Raw genomic sequence first — 14,495 nt, 5'->3', positions numbered from 1 at the left:
ACAGCAAGCTGGCTTCCCATTACTTTCTGGGTTTGACTACTGAAATGCATTATACATGACTACTGAAATGCATTATACATGCATTATACTCTGAAGATGGTTCCAAAGTTTCTGCCAGTTCAAGTTCTGGCTAGTCAGATCATCTCTCATTAGCTTTTAAACAAGTTCACTGGCTGGCAGTCTGTTCCCAAGTTGATTCAAATTGCAGATGCTCACAATTAAAGTCTTGGGGACCCAGGAACTTGAAGGACCATCTATTCCCACTATATCTTTATATGTCTGCCAATGCCCTCCTCCAGATGCTTGTCTTCCTTCAAAGCTGAGGCACCAGAAACCAGGAAGAAAGCTTTACTGATTGCAGTGCCCCTACCTACTGGACACGCTAGCCTTCAAAATTCTGGTTAAATTGGTTTTCTGTGGCAACTTATATTCTTGATTTTACTGTTGTGCTCTTTTTATTTGCTTTATATTATTATTATTATTATTATTATTATTATTATTATTATTATTATTATTATTATTATTTATTACTACTACTATTATTCCTATTATTATTATTTTCTTTGTGTTTTATTTGCTTGATTGCATCATTAGCTGCTTTGGAAATAGTAATTCAGAAGAGTGGGGGTAGAAAAATTTATAGAAATAATCATCATCTTATGCAACATAGAACACCACAGGCACTCTCTCTCTCTCTCTCTCTCTCACACACACACACACACACACACACACACACACCGTTTTCTACAGCTGTATGGCTGAAAGTCACCACACAAGCAATAATCACCCAAAGCTTTTAAAGGCATATTTATAATATAATAAGACACAGTTCAACTTACTTCATTTTCATAGGCTAACCCCGCTTCATAAAGCTTAATAAAAAGATACTGTGTCCACTTATAGTACTCTGGCAAACAAGTGGTTATTTCCTGTAAACAGAATAAGAGCAATTTCAGTATTGGTTCCTCAGAACAGTAAGTGGTTCATTCAAAAGATGACCACCCGGTTCAGTATTCCATGTGCACTCTAATGAATACAGAGCAGTGCTTTATATCTCCCACTAAATCAAGGAAGCCATTTTAAGTAGATAGGGGAATCCATGGCCACAAACTGTCAGAGTTTTAAGTGTGCCTAAACCCATACACTGTTGCTTCACAATTTGAGAGCAGGGGGCAATGTAAGTTTCTTGGCAGAGCCAGTAAAGCCTTTACAGCGTATTTATATTGCTGGGCTCGATGTATAGGGCTACGGCAGGCAGCACAGACACATCCTCTCAAGCTTAATGGGCTTAAGCGACAAGAGAGTACACTTTGGTTCGACATTCTTGAAAGTAAGAGCAGTGTGACAATGGAACCAGACAATGGTGAGCCACCTGCTGGGAGAATGCACCAACTGTGGATTTCCTGCATCAAGCTGGTGATTGAACTAGAAGGTCTAGACGTCTCCCTCCAATTCGATGATTCTAAGTGGTTCATTCACTAACAGAGGAGACTGTTTCATTAGGTGTGAATGCGGCACTTGCCCACCAACCTCAGCCCGTCATTAGCCAGCTTCCAACTGCATGCTGTCTTTACTTACATTCAGTTCAAGGGGTTGGCACTGGCTGTCAGCTTCCTTAGTCTCAGTGTTACCATCACAGAGCTAAGCAGGTAGGAAATACCGTATTTTTTGCTCTATAAGACTCACTTTTTCCCTCCTAAAAAGTAAGGGGAAATGCGTGTGCGTCTTATGGAGCGAATGCAGGCTGCGCAGCTATCACAGAAGCCAGAACAGCAAGAGGGATCGCTGCGCAGTGAAAGCAGCAATCCCTCTTGCTGTTCTGGCTTCTGAGATTCAGATTTTTTTTTTCTTGTTTTCCTCCTCTAAAAACTAGGTGCGTCTTATAGAGCGAAAAATACGGTAGTTGGCTCTGCCTTTCATTGGCTCTGGCTCCAACTACTGTTGGCCTCCGTGCCCTTCAAGAACCAAGGGGCACCGGCCACTACTGCCTACTAAAGTGCAACTCTGATAGAGTCTTCATGTCACTTGTGAGCAAAGCATAACGGCACAAATAGATTTCTAGGTTCAGGGAAGAGGAAGTCAAGTGACACAGATGATCAGCTACCAAGTGATTCTCTGGCCATTTTTTATACTCTACCTTTTTCCTCATGCGCTTATTTAGAGTGCAAGCCTGACAACATAGCTCCCCCTTTGTTAATCTCATGTACTGTGCAATGCACAGTGTGTAGGTCATGGGTAGGCAAACTAAGACCCAGGGGCCGGATCTGGCCCAATCGCCTTCTAAATCCGGCCCGCAGACGGTCCAGGAATCAGCGTGTTTTTACATGAGTTTTTACATGAATACTGTACAGTGGTACCTCGGGTTAAGTACTTAATTCGCTCTGGAGATTCGTTCTTAACCTGAAACTGTTCTTAACCTGAAGCACCACTTTAGCGAATGGGGCCTCCTGCTGCCGCTGCGCCACCGGAGCACGATTTCTGTTCTCATCCTTAAGCAAAGTTCTTAACCCGAGGTACTATTTCTGGGTTAGCGGAGTCTGTAACCTGAAGCGTATGTAACCTGATGCGTATGTAACCCGAGGTACCACTGTATGTCCTTTTATTTAAAAAGCATCTCTGGGTTATTTGTGGGGGCTGCCTGGTATTTTTACATGAGTAGAACATGTGCTTTTATTTAAAATGCATCTCTGGGTTATTTGTGGGGCACAGGAATTCATTATTATTTTTTCTTTTCTTTTCAAAGTATAGTCTTTTTAAAGTATAGACCACCCCCCTGCTGAAAAAGTTTGCTGACCCCTGGTGTAGGTTAAGAAATCATATTGTTGTCATTATCACTCATGCCCACGTTTTCTCCTAACCCTATGGCTCAGCCCCTTAGTTGTCATGCCCTGCTGCAACTCAGCCCCAGTACAAGCAACAAACAACTGCATATTGCTTCTTTATTTTAGCCCTGCCCCCACCTCTCTCGCCTTCCTCCACTGCTTCTCCTGTTTTGGACTGTAAGCTCCTTGCATCAGGGACCTGTCCGTTTGTGCCCTACAGAGGGCCATGCACACTGATGGTGCTTCGTGCAACAAAGAATCACATCGTAAGTCATAAAGCATGTCATAACCCCTTGGCTAGCGAGGGGATATCAGCGCTGAATTTCTATTTTTGTCCACTGGTGAGTGGGTGGGTGTATTGTTCTGTTAGTGTTTATAAACATTGTTTATTGTTAGTGTGCTGCCAATATTTTCCACCATTATTATGTGGGGGTTGCGCGCTCTCTCTCTCTCTCTCTCTCTCTGTGTGTGTTTTACAATGTTGTACAGAATATTAATGTGTTACACAATTCCTGCCCTCGTCTATGGTATAATGCAATTATGTACATTTTTATCAATGTAAGTTACTTGGAGACAAGAAACTAATAGGTTTAAACAACAATAGTAAGGAAACTCATCCTAGAGAACTTTCTTAAAACTGACTTCAAATTCATGCATGTTAACGATATGAAGCACTTATAACACACACACTTCAATAATGCACAGACAATTAAGTTTCATGAGGTATACATTTTAAAAGGAAAAAAGCTTACCCGATCCCAACTAAAATACAAGCCTAACGCTTCAAGCTGCTTTCGCATGTGCCGAATATTACTGAAAGACAAAATAAAATCCATATTTGAACAGAAAAGAATATTTCAGAAACAACTGCTCCCAAGAAAAAGCTCCTAAACTCCTCCAACTTGCATTGGGTCAACTTAAACGGCCTCAGAGTTTCATCCACTATTCACTTTATTAAAATCCTTTGCAAGATTGCTACTTACTGAACCCCATTTCAATTACAGGTTAACTAAAACCAAATCATTTTGTAATATTTATATGAGTGACACAATTTTAAGAAAAAAATCTTATTTCTGGTCCAATATGGGAAGGTAAAGGTAAAGGGACCCCTGACCATTAGGTCCAGTCATGGCCGACTCTGGGGTTGCGACACTCATCTCGCTCTATAGGCCGAGGGAGCCGGCGTACAGCTTCCGGGTCATGTGGCCAGCATGACTAAGCAGCTTCTGGCGAACCAGAACAGTGCACGGAAACGCCGTTTACCTATTTATCTACTTGCACTTTGACGTGCTTTCGAGCTGCTAGGTTGGCAGGAGCTGGGACTGAACAATAGGAGCTCACCCCGTTGCGGGGATTCGAACCGCCGACCTTCTGATCGGCAAACCCTAGGCTCTGTGGTTTAACCCACAGCACCACCCTATGGGAAGAGTGAGCTGCAAATTTCTACATACGTAGTGTGTAACTGATGCTCCTCATGCATTCACACAGTTGTATCATCCCATGTAGGAGAAAGCTTGGCTTAATACCTGATGAGCTAGAGAAAGTATGCACAATCCTAGGTGTTGGTACCAGGCACAGTTATAGACAAATTCTAACGACAGAGACATTGCTAGGTGCGTATCTCTCTAACCTGGGGCATTTTCTGTAGAGCAGAGGCTAAAAGAACATGGAAAGGCGCAAGAGCAGCAATATTCTGCTTCAGAACTGACACATGCATAAAGCAGCAAGAAAAACAAGCACCTTTGTGTCCAGTCTGCTGGATGCAAGCCATGATCAATTGCCGCATTCTCTGCAGGTAATCCAAATGCATCCCATCCCATTGGATTTATCACCTGTAACAAAAATAAGAAATGTCACCCTTTGACACTTTCCAGAGTGGATTTAGCAACACCTCCAGGGCTCAAAATAATGAAGCATTTTTCAAAATTCAGCATCTTTGCTGTTTCATTGAATCATCCAGACTGTGCCTGTCACAAACAATTTAGCTTTAAGTGCAATGTACAGGATATATTATCTAGTAAGAATCAAACCTGCCCTTCGTGTACTCTGCATGCATAACACCTCTCCAAAAAAAGGTAGCACTGTATACAAATTTAACTAATAATAATAGGTTGGAGTTGGACTTAAATTAGATCTGATTAAGCTGGAAAGAGCAGAGGTAGAGCACATCACGACTATGATTTAAAATAGGTACAAAGCATAACTTAAAATAGATATATGTTTTATATGAAATTAAAAGATATATTTATCAAAGTAATATATCCAGCAGTGCAAAATGCCTTTACTAACACTTCTATTATGATGTGACATTGGTGCTGTTGAAGACTTTACTGTTGAAGACTTTGCTGTTACAACAATGAATGCTTTAAGAGAGCAACAGTACTGTAAAGCACATTAGAATAACTAGAATTAAACTTTTAGAGCAATTACCATCAGGATTAAATTACTATTTATCAAGGATAGGCAATCACATCTCCAGGTCTTTGAAAAGTTCACTAGGCTGTGAGGCCCAAGCCTACACTGATTATGCTAAAAAAAACAACCATGTTAGATTTAATGGAATGTTTATACAGTACTTTGCCTGTATTTGCAAGGGGAGAAAAACCTGAACAGACTTTAGCTATTGTATTTAGCCCCCATCTTAGCAAATTTGCAGTGTGATCTTGCTATATTAAGCACTGTATAAAGTATTAGTTATTGTTCTAGTAGGCCTTCTTTCTGCTAATGTGTCAATCTCACACTTCAAGGGAAACAACGGAAGAAACTGAGGAAGAGTATTTAATGAGCAACATTTCAAAGTGCAATGTAAACCTCACAAATAAGGTTTTCTCCACAGCACATCAAGTAGGTGCCAACAGTAGTTTGCATGCCAGATTTGGTTATTCTTAGCCAGTGCTTGTGTACTGAGCCGTGCACTGCTTTCATTTAGCATCTTAATAAATACTCATGTTAATAGATGGAGTGAAGCACTAGCCAACACCCTGTAAAGTTCCGGGACAAAGACATAAAATACACCCCTCCCTCTTCTGAATTCTCTGCACATGCCAGAAAGACCTGGGAAAGGGATAATGGAAATACAAGGTACAAAAATGGCTGCCTAGAACACTAAGCCCAAATCTGTGGCCACTTATGTATCTTATATAAATATACATCCTGTGGACCTTTGTGTAAAAAGGACTACCGCCCATTCCTTAGTCTCCGCAGCAGATGTATTTAGCTGTTACTGTATTGAAACAAAATACATTAGGGGAAAAACCATTTCAAGCCTACTCTCAATTATCCATAGATTAATCTCAGAAGCAGATGTATTTATCTGTTACCATGGAGACTAATGTAGCCTTCAAGATACATTTGGGGGGTTGGGGGTGGAGAGACATCATTTCCAAGTGCATTGTCTTTTAGCTCCTGACTGTGAATAGATTTAAAAGGTGTTATAAAAATGCACTTTGCTGAACTTGTGACAGGCCAGCATTCAAAGAGATGGGAGTGCAAATAAGACCAGGGATGTTGCTGGAACCAAGGGTGTCAATGCTTCCATTTCAAGTAATAAAATATTGTGGGCAAAGTTACAGAGACAGTTCTTTTCCTAATTTGTAAGCAGCAAAGGGGAAGGGGAATACAAACGTAGAAGGCAACATATGGAATGCTCCCACCAGTCCCTCAGTTTCTGAATCACTGTTCCTCGCTACTGGAACTGGCATCGCCATCCAGTAACATAGATCTGCAAGTAAGAAATTCTACTGAATTTGTATTAGGGCTACAACCTTTAGCTGATCGGCTAAATTAATGCCAGCGTGAATCAGGGATAACCAAAGTGGCGATCCCCAGATATTGCTGGATGCAAACTCATATCAGCCCTAGGCAGCATGGTTAATGATCAATCAGAGATGGTGTAGCCATATCCAGAGAGTCCCACGTGGGCTATTCCTGTTATAGACAAAGGGCACATTTGCACATGCTAAGCCATGAGTAGGCAAACTAAGGCCCGAGGGCCGGATGCGGCCCAATCACCTTCTCAATCCGGCCCACGGACGGTCCGGGAATCAGCGTGTTTTTACAAGAGTAGAATGTGTCCTTTTATTTAAAATGCATCTCTGGGTTATTTGTGGGGCATAGGAATTCATTCATTCCCCCCAAAAAATATAGTCTAGCCCCTCACAAGGTCTGAGGGACAGTGGACCGGCCCCCTGCTGAAAAAGTTTGCTGACCCCTGTGCTAAGCTATGGCTCCTGTCTTGCATAAACTACAATGCCAGTGTGGTGTAGTGGTTAAGAGCGGTAGTCTCGTAATATGGGGAACCGGGTTCGCGTCTCCGCTCCTCCACATGCAGCTGCTGGGTGACCTTGGGCCAGTCACACTTCTTTGAAGTCTCTCAGCCCCACTCACCTCACAGAGTGTTTGTTGTGGGGGAGGAAGGGAAAGGAGAATGTTAGCTGCTTTGAGACTCCTTAAAGGGAGTGAAAGGTGGGATATCAAATCCAAACTCCTCCTCTTCTTCTTCTACTGCACCCAGCTCCTTTGCTCCTGCTTAGCTCCTCTTTTTGCAAGAAGCAACAGTCCAAACCTCAGGTTCCAGTTTGATGCTCCCAAAGAAGTCAAGATTTCTTCCCCCTACCTCTCACACTCAGGGGGAATTCCAGAAAACCAAGTTTTCCATCAGCCAGGCTCTCACTCGGGTTGAGAGTCACAGGACTGTCTCACGCAGCGCCTAGTCTACAGTTCTATAGCCTGCCTGACTGACAGCATGAAGCACCTTTGCCCCTGCATCTCTCGAAAGTGGCTGACCTCGCTGCCTGCAGCAGGGCTGCTGTTATAGTAAGGCAGAGCCTGGACCACACCCCAACCCCAGCTGCATTCACTCGGCTAGTAATTACACACTAAACCCCCCACTACAAATGACAACAACACTGTTACCTGCAGCCAGATGATGCACAGGTCAAGCAACTATTGAAGTGCAAACAAACGCTCTTGCCGGCTGGGAGAGCAGACCACACAGGGACCGGGATGGTGCAAAGCCACCCTCTCCTGGTTTGTCTGCTCTCCCTCTTGGGCCAGTTAGTTGTAAAATACGGCAAGTTTGCAAATTGTACAGGTTTTTAATCAGGCATTACCTAAAATGAAGAATTATTTGTTATATGCCCAGGTTGATGTATATTAGGATAAGTATGCCACTTTTAGCAGAAAGGGCCGGAGTGCAGTAGAGAGGCAGAGAACACCACAAGCAATCTGAAGCGAGGAATATGCTGAATAATTAATTATAACACAGCCCCTAATTCCGTTATAATCTGGTTAAGGTCCTCCCAATTTGTGCTTTGTGATTATCTGCCATTAAATAAAGGTTTGAGGCTTGGCCTGTTCCTAAGTGTGTTTTGACTGTCCTCAAAAGCAACAGACCACTCATTTCCAAGCACCTGAAATATTATCCAAACAAATGTCAATAGTTAACAGATACCTGAAATCCTCTCATTTTCTGAAACCGTGCTATCGTGTCGCTTATGGTGTAGACTCGAACATGGCCCATATGCAGCTTCCCAGAAGGATATGGAAACATTGACAGGACATAAAACTTTGGCCTTGATTTCTAGACAAAATGATAAGCAAAAACAAAGTCTGCAAGATAGAACTTGGGGGGAAAACGTTCAATTTTAAACCACATTTAATTTTTTTTACAAATCACGCTTTTGTCTTTAACCCCCAATTTTTAAAGAAATCTTAAAAACAGGACTGCACTTTGACCAGCAAATCAGAAAATAGCAACAAAAAGGATGTCACCTTTCTTGTGAGCAGTAATCTTTGTTTATTATATTACAAGTTCCCATAATTTAATTCAATATTCTAAAAAGACACCTCCATTGAGAAGCAGGTAATATGCTATTATATTTAATGCAATGGGCGAAATCCTAAGTCCATTTAGCTGTGCTGCAGTATACAACCATTAACTTTCCTAATGCACCTAATACAGAGGGACAAAAGGAATTCAAGAGTGCATGTTCAATTTTGCCATAATCCTTACATCTATTTCTGAAGTTTGGTCAAACTGTTCCTTTATTCTGGAATGCCACCAGTTTTCAACTTCCTTCCTAGTCTCCACTTTATAGCTTGTTTCCCACTTCCCGGATTCGCTGAATATGGACCGAATGAATCTTGGAATTAGCCTTTTCTCCCACTTAACTGGGCTGAATGATCCATGTAATTGTCTTCTCCAGTGTTTGGGGCACATGAGACATCTATGGTAAATGAACCACATTTTGCAGCTTTTGTTGAAAGCCCTGTAAAAAAAAAAAGGGAATGATCCTAACTTAATTGTGATAACCAGCAGCCTTGTTCTCTATTTTAACAAAACAGTGTTAACCTTTCTTAAGGCTTCTAGAAGTGAAAACAATCACATTTAACGGCAACAGTAGGCTCAATAGACTGATGAGGCTGCATTCCACTGTGCTTTTAAGAGGCACATGAAAACTTCTCTAAGATTGCAGAGGCAAGAAAATGAATTTTGAGTCTTATTGTTCGGAACCGTGATATTGTTTGCTGCTGTATGACAGCATATAGCCAGTGTTATTTCTATTTTATTATGGGAAACCTCTCTGAAAAGAAAACTGATGTGTCGTTATTCTTTAAAATAAAGCAATACAGGTGAAAGCCTGGATAAGAGGAGCCTGCATAACAGGAGACTAAGAGGAGATATGATAGCCATCTTCAAATATCTAAAAGAATGTCACACGGAAGATGGAGCAAGCTTGTTTCCTCCTGCTCCAGAGGGTAGGACCCCATCAGGAAGAACTTTCAAACAGCAAAGAGTTGTTTGACAATGGAACAGACTCTCTCGGCAGGTTGTGAGCTCTCCTTCCTTAGAGGTTTTTAAGCAGAGGTTGGCTGGCCATCAGTCATTGAACTCAAACTTGCTGTCCACAGTGCTCCTGGCTGGAAACTGTTTGGAAAAGTCCCAGCAAAAGAAAACCTACAGAAATACTCTAAAATAATTCAGCAGAAGTCAGCTTCCTCAGCGAGGAAGTACAAAGAGCGAGCCTTGCCACCCCAACCCTCAATCAAGTCCAGCTGAGCCATCAGCCTCTCTCAGGCCATGACTTTTAAGAACAGCAGAAGCAGCTGGGAAGGGAGGAGTTCAGGGATTAAAAAATAATAATTTTATAAATTGTGTGTCTTTGTTTCTCAATTTTATCCTTTTACATGGTTTTGTATGTATTGTGGTATTTTACGCATTGTTCCATTTTAAACTTATGTTTTATTATGACTTTCTGTACTGGATCAGATTATTATAATAATGAGTGTGTTCTTTGTTGTTTATTTTGTTGCTGTAAACCACCTTGCGTATAGTAGTATAGAAAGGCAGCATACAATTTAAAAGCGAAATGAAGTAGTTGAGATTCCTGAACTGCAGGGGATTGGACTAGATAACCCCTGGGATCCCTTCCAATTCTATGATTCTGGGATTTAAATGCCTTTTGGCCTGTTTATGATTTCTCCCTCTCTGCCTATGTGTATTTCTAGCAACCAACTTTGGGTTACAATTTAGCTATATAGTGAAGCCCATGAAAACCAAAGATGCACCACTGTGTGTCGTTATCTTCACTGCGCTACTGGACTCTCTTGAATTAAAGTCATTATTACTCCAGAATGCGGCAGCTAGACTGGTGACTGGGAGTGGCTGCCGGGACCATATAACACCAGTCCTGAAAGACCTACATTGGCTCCCAGTACGTTTCCGAGCACAATTCAAAGTGTTGGTGCTGACCTTTCAAGCCCTAAACGGCCTCGGCCCAGTATACCTGAAGGAGCATCTCCACCCCCATCATTCAGCCTGGACACTGAGGTCCAGCTCCGAGGGCCTTCTGGCGGTTCCCTCACTATGAGAAGTGAAGCTACAGGGAACCAGGCAGAGGGCCTTCTCAGTAGTGGCACCCGCTTTGTGGAATGCCCTCCCATCAGATGTCAAACAGATAAACAACTACTCAACGTTTAGAAGACACCTGAAGGCAGCCCTGTTTAGGGAAGTTTTTAACATTTGACGTTTTATTACATTTTTATATGTGCTGGAAGCCGCCCAGAGTGGCTGGGGAAACGCAGCCAAAATGGGCGGGGTATAAATAACAAAATTCTTATTCTTATTATTCACTGGCTCCAGGGATAGCTGATGAACTCCAACACTTAAATGCAGGTTCTATGAGCTAAGTCTAGACTCAAATGAAAGAACTGCTATTTGGGGGCAAGGCAGAAAACTATCAGTTTAGGGAAGTTTTTAATGCTTGATATTTTAGCATGTATTTAATATTCTGTTGGGAGCTGCCCAGAGTGACTGGGGAAACCCAGCCAGATGGCGGGGTATAAATAATAAATTATTATATTGCAGAGGATCTGCCCCAGACGTGAAGAGCAAAGGATCCCGATACACTGTAGCCTTTTTAGGCCCCTTCAACACCAGTGGCTGAGAAGAAAGGATTAAGATCAGTAAAGGGAAGTTCTCTCTCTGCACATAACTGTCGCATTATGGGAAAGTATTGCTTCTTTTCTCTTGCATTCTGGGAAGTCTTGCTTCTAAGCTTTGTTTTGCTCACGCTGCACAAACTGTGCTGATGCTAAGACATTCCATCATCACCCTGGTACGTTCTGTTCACCTTGAGTTCACACCATATCAATCTGTACTTAACCCTCCTTGTACATTCCTTTTTCGTACCACTCTGGTATGGGCAGTCCGAACCCATGCCTGTATAAACTCCGCGTTCCTTTTCCCAACCTTTAACCTGTCTATGACTAATGTCTTATATGCAATAATTAATGTCTTGTATGCAACCCTTGTTTTGAACTTATGTTAAACAATCAGCAACAAGCACACGTGGCAAACGCAGTAATATTCAATAAAAGGGAGTCTCTGAGGCTTGCTCGAGAGACGCCTCCCGTATGACACCTATCTACTCGTCTGTCGTTCATTTTCAATCCAACAGATCAGAATTGCTATATTTGGATCATATATGAAATTACGTGCAGGACTTAAGAATGATTATCTCCGGAGGACCAGAATACAGGAAGTCAATTTGCTTAATTTGGAATGTATAACTGGCTTTATAAATTGTATTATGGTTTGATATTGTAATAATGTGGCCCATATTGGAGTGTTATTAATGAAAAATTAATAAAAACCAAATTTTTAAAAGAGAAAAGGATCCCATGCACAGCAGGTTTCTATCTTTGAGGAATCTGCTTCCTTTTGTTATAAACACCCCCGACCCTCCCTCAAGCTCCAAATAGCAGCTTAGCAAGTGGGGGCGGGAATACACATATCTAAAGAGAAAAGGGTCCCTCTTGAGCGCAGACCCCAGCGAAGGAATTTTGTTTCCAGTACCACAACGGGGCACACGATCCTGTCACACCCCGCTTCCCTTCCCCTCCTCACCGCAGCCCAATTTCAGACGAAGGTAGGGGGGGAGGGAATTACTGCAACTTTAAAAGCGCCCAAAAATAACAATATAAAAATAAGAATAAATTCCTTGGTGGTGTCTATTGCAAGCCGCCTAGAGAAGTGCTCGTGAAACAACTCCCCTCCCCCGACCTCCGGTGCTTGTTTACCCAGGAGAAAAGAGACAAGAAGGCTCGGGGCCCGAGTTCCAGCCAAGGTGCGGCTCGCGTGTGTGTCTCCCTCACGCCTCGGACCGGCTGGGCGCCGCCATCTTTGGCCCTCCGCCCCCTCGCGAGTGCGCAGGCGCGCGGGCAATTCGGCGGCGAGGGGGCGTGGTCAAGAGGGAGCCAGCTGACGGGCGGGGCGGGGCAGCGCGCGCTGCTTGAAAAAGGAGGTTCCGGCCGCTGCGGAGCGTTTCGCAGGGAGAGGCGGCGCCGGGCGCCCAGGTGAGTCGACGGGTCGGGCGGAAGCATACATGCTGTTCCTCCTTGGTGTGTTGTGAGGCTCGCATTTCCCCTGATCAGAGATAGTGAGAATAGTAGTTCGGCGGCGCCTCATACCAGCCAGGGGGCAGTTGTCCTCTCTTCCAATCAATACAAATATAAGATTCTGCCCCCCCCCCGCACAACAAAATACTGGTTGTGCTCATGGTACCAGCTTTTCTCAAGTTTGGGTCCCCAGATGTTGTTAGACTACAATTCCCATCATCCCCGACTGCTAGCATGGGTGGTTCCCAACATATATTTTTTGGCCATGTCCCCCGTAAAGGTAAAGGGACCCCTGACCATTAGGTCCAGATGCAGCAGATGCTGTATGTTCTATATATATAATGTAAAGGCATAGGGACCCCTGACCATTAGGTCCAGTCGTGGCCGACTCTGGGGTTGCGGCGCTCATCTGGCTTTACTGGCCGAGGGAGCCTGCGTTCAGCTTCCGGGTCATGTGGCCAGCATGAATAAGCCGCTTCTAGCGAACCAGAGCAGCACACGGAAACGCCGTTTACCTTCCTGCCGGAGTGGTACCTATTTATCTACTTGCACTTTGAGGTGCTTTCGAACTGCTAGGTTGGCAGGAGCAGGGACCGAGCAACGGGAGCTCACCCCGTCGTGGGGATTTGAACCGCCAACCTTCTGATCGGCAAGTCCTAGGCTCTGTGTTTTAACCCACAGCGCCACCCGCACCGTTAGACTACAGTTCCCATCATCCCCGACTGCTAGCATGGGTGGTTCCCAACATATATTTTTTTTGGCCATGTCCCACCTAAGCATCTCTAAAATCCTAAAATCCCTTGTGACGTATAATTCTTATTATTCAAAAAGTGAATTCCTGTTCACGTGGAGGAAGCCTAAAAGGCCATTCACTGTTAATAACTCATTCTCAAATTGCGCCCCCCAAATCAAATTGCCCCCCTGTGGGGCATGTGCCCAATGTTGGGAACCAAAGGCCTAGCCAGAGGGGAAGGGGGGACAGATCCAGTAAATAAATAAAAATATTTAACTAACTGACCAGTCACATTGCAGATAGCTCGGCTCTACCCCCCCCCAGCAAAATCCTGGCTATGCCCCTGACCGCTGGTTCTGCAACTAGGGATGTTGGGTAGTCTAACAACATCTGAGGACCTGAGCTTGAGAAAGGCTGCCTTATGCTGACCACCTTGGATGAGAGATGGAGGCTCGCAATGCTATTTCCCTCTATTTCTCTCTCTTTCTCTCGGCTTAGGATGTCTCGAAAGAGCCGCAGAGTCGTCAAATTGGCATCCAAGAATCCTCCAGAAATGAGGATCAAGGGGGACTCTTCGTGTGGTTCTCCTTCCTTGGATTACAACACCTTGAAAAGGACGGAATTGCAACAGTGGTGTAAGAAGTTTGGGCTTCGTGCTACAGGGAAGGTGAGGGGATGCCGCCACAGTTCATACCGAACTTCCTGCCCTGTCCTCATCCCACTGTTGGAAGTTAAGTGGGAAAAGAGACTGCACATTTCCAAATTTCTGTTTGGTTATATCCTCATTGTGAACAGCGATGAAGGAAATCTTCTTTTCTCAGTCCAGGAAGCCCTGTCTATTCACAAGCAGCAGCAGCCATTCTCTCAGCCTAAAGCAGAATACCTTTTGTGGTGACATCTAGCTGCTAATAAGTAAAGACATTTTGTGTTCCGTCACGCTTTTCCAGCTGGATGAATGGGTTTTGGCCATATATTTCCATTACATTATTTTCTTAAATGTTTCTGCTGCCTCTTAGTTGTTTTTATTGTGTCTTGTACAA

At 43.5% G+C, this 14,495-nt stretch overlaps 1 protein-coding gene across 2 annotated transcripts in view; it reads right to left on the bottom strand.

Moving 5' to 3' along the window:
• LARS2 (leucyl-tRNA synthetase 2, mitochondrial) overlaps positions 1-12,517 on the bottom strand; it is a 68,637-nt gene extending 56,120 nt beyond the window's left edge. The window contains exons 1-6 of one of the 2 annotated variants that reach the window (XM_082192998.1): positions 12,388-12,517; positions 8,836-9,091; positions 8,275-8,403; positions 4,563-4,654; positions 3,575-3,635; positions 840-929 (exon numbers count right to left, since the gene is read on the bottom strand). In XM_082192998.1, the coding sequence (XP_082049124.1) occupies positions 840-929; positions 3,575-3,635; positions 4,563-4,654; positions 8,275-8,403; positions 8,836-9,069 (606 nt within the window). In that variant the 5' untranslated portion in view covers positions 9,070-9,091; positions 12,388-12,517. The remainder of the gene's footprint in view (positions 1-839; positions 930-3,574; positions 3,636-4,562; positions 4,655-8,274; positions 8,404-8,835; positions 9,092-12,387) is intronic. The other variant, XM_082192999.1, reaches the window with a different exon arrangement.
• Positions 12,518-14,495: the final 1,978 nt, after the last annotated feature.

Source organism: Podarcis vaucheri (genome assembly GCF_965113315.1).
Source record: "Podarcis vaucheri genome assembly, chromosome: 12".
Lineage (NCBI taxonomy): Eukaryota > Metazoa > Chordata > Lepidosauria > Squamata > Lacertidae > Podarcis > Podarcis vaucheri.
This window is presented reverse-complemented; position numbering and strand designations above follow the sequence as displayed.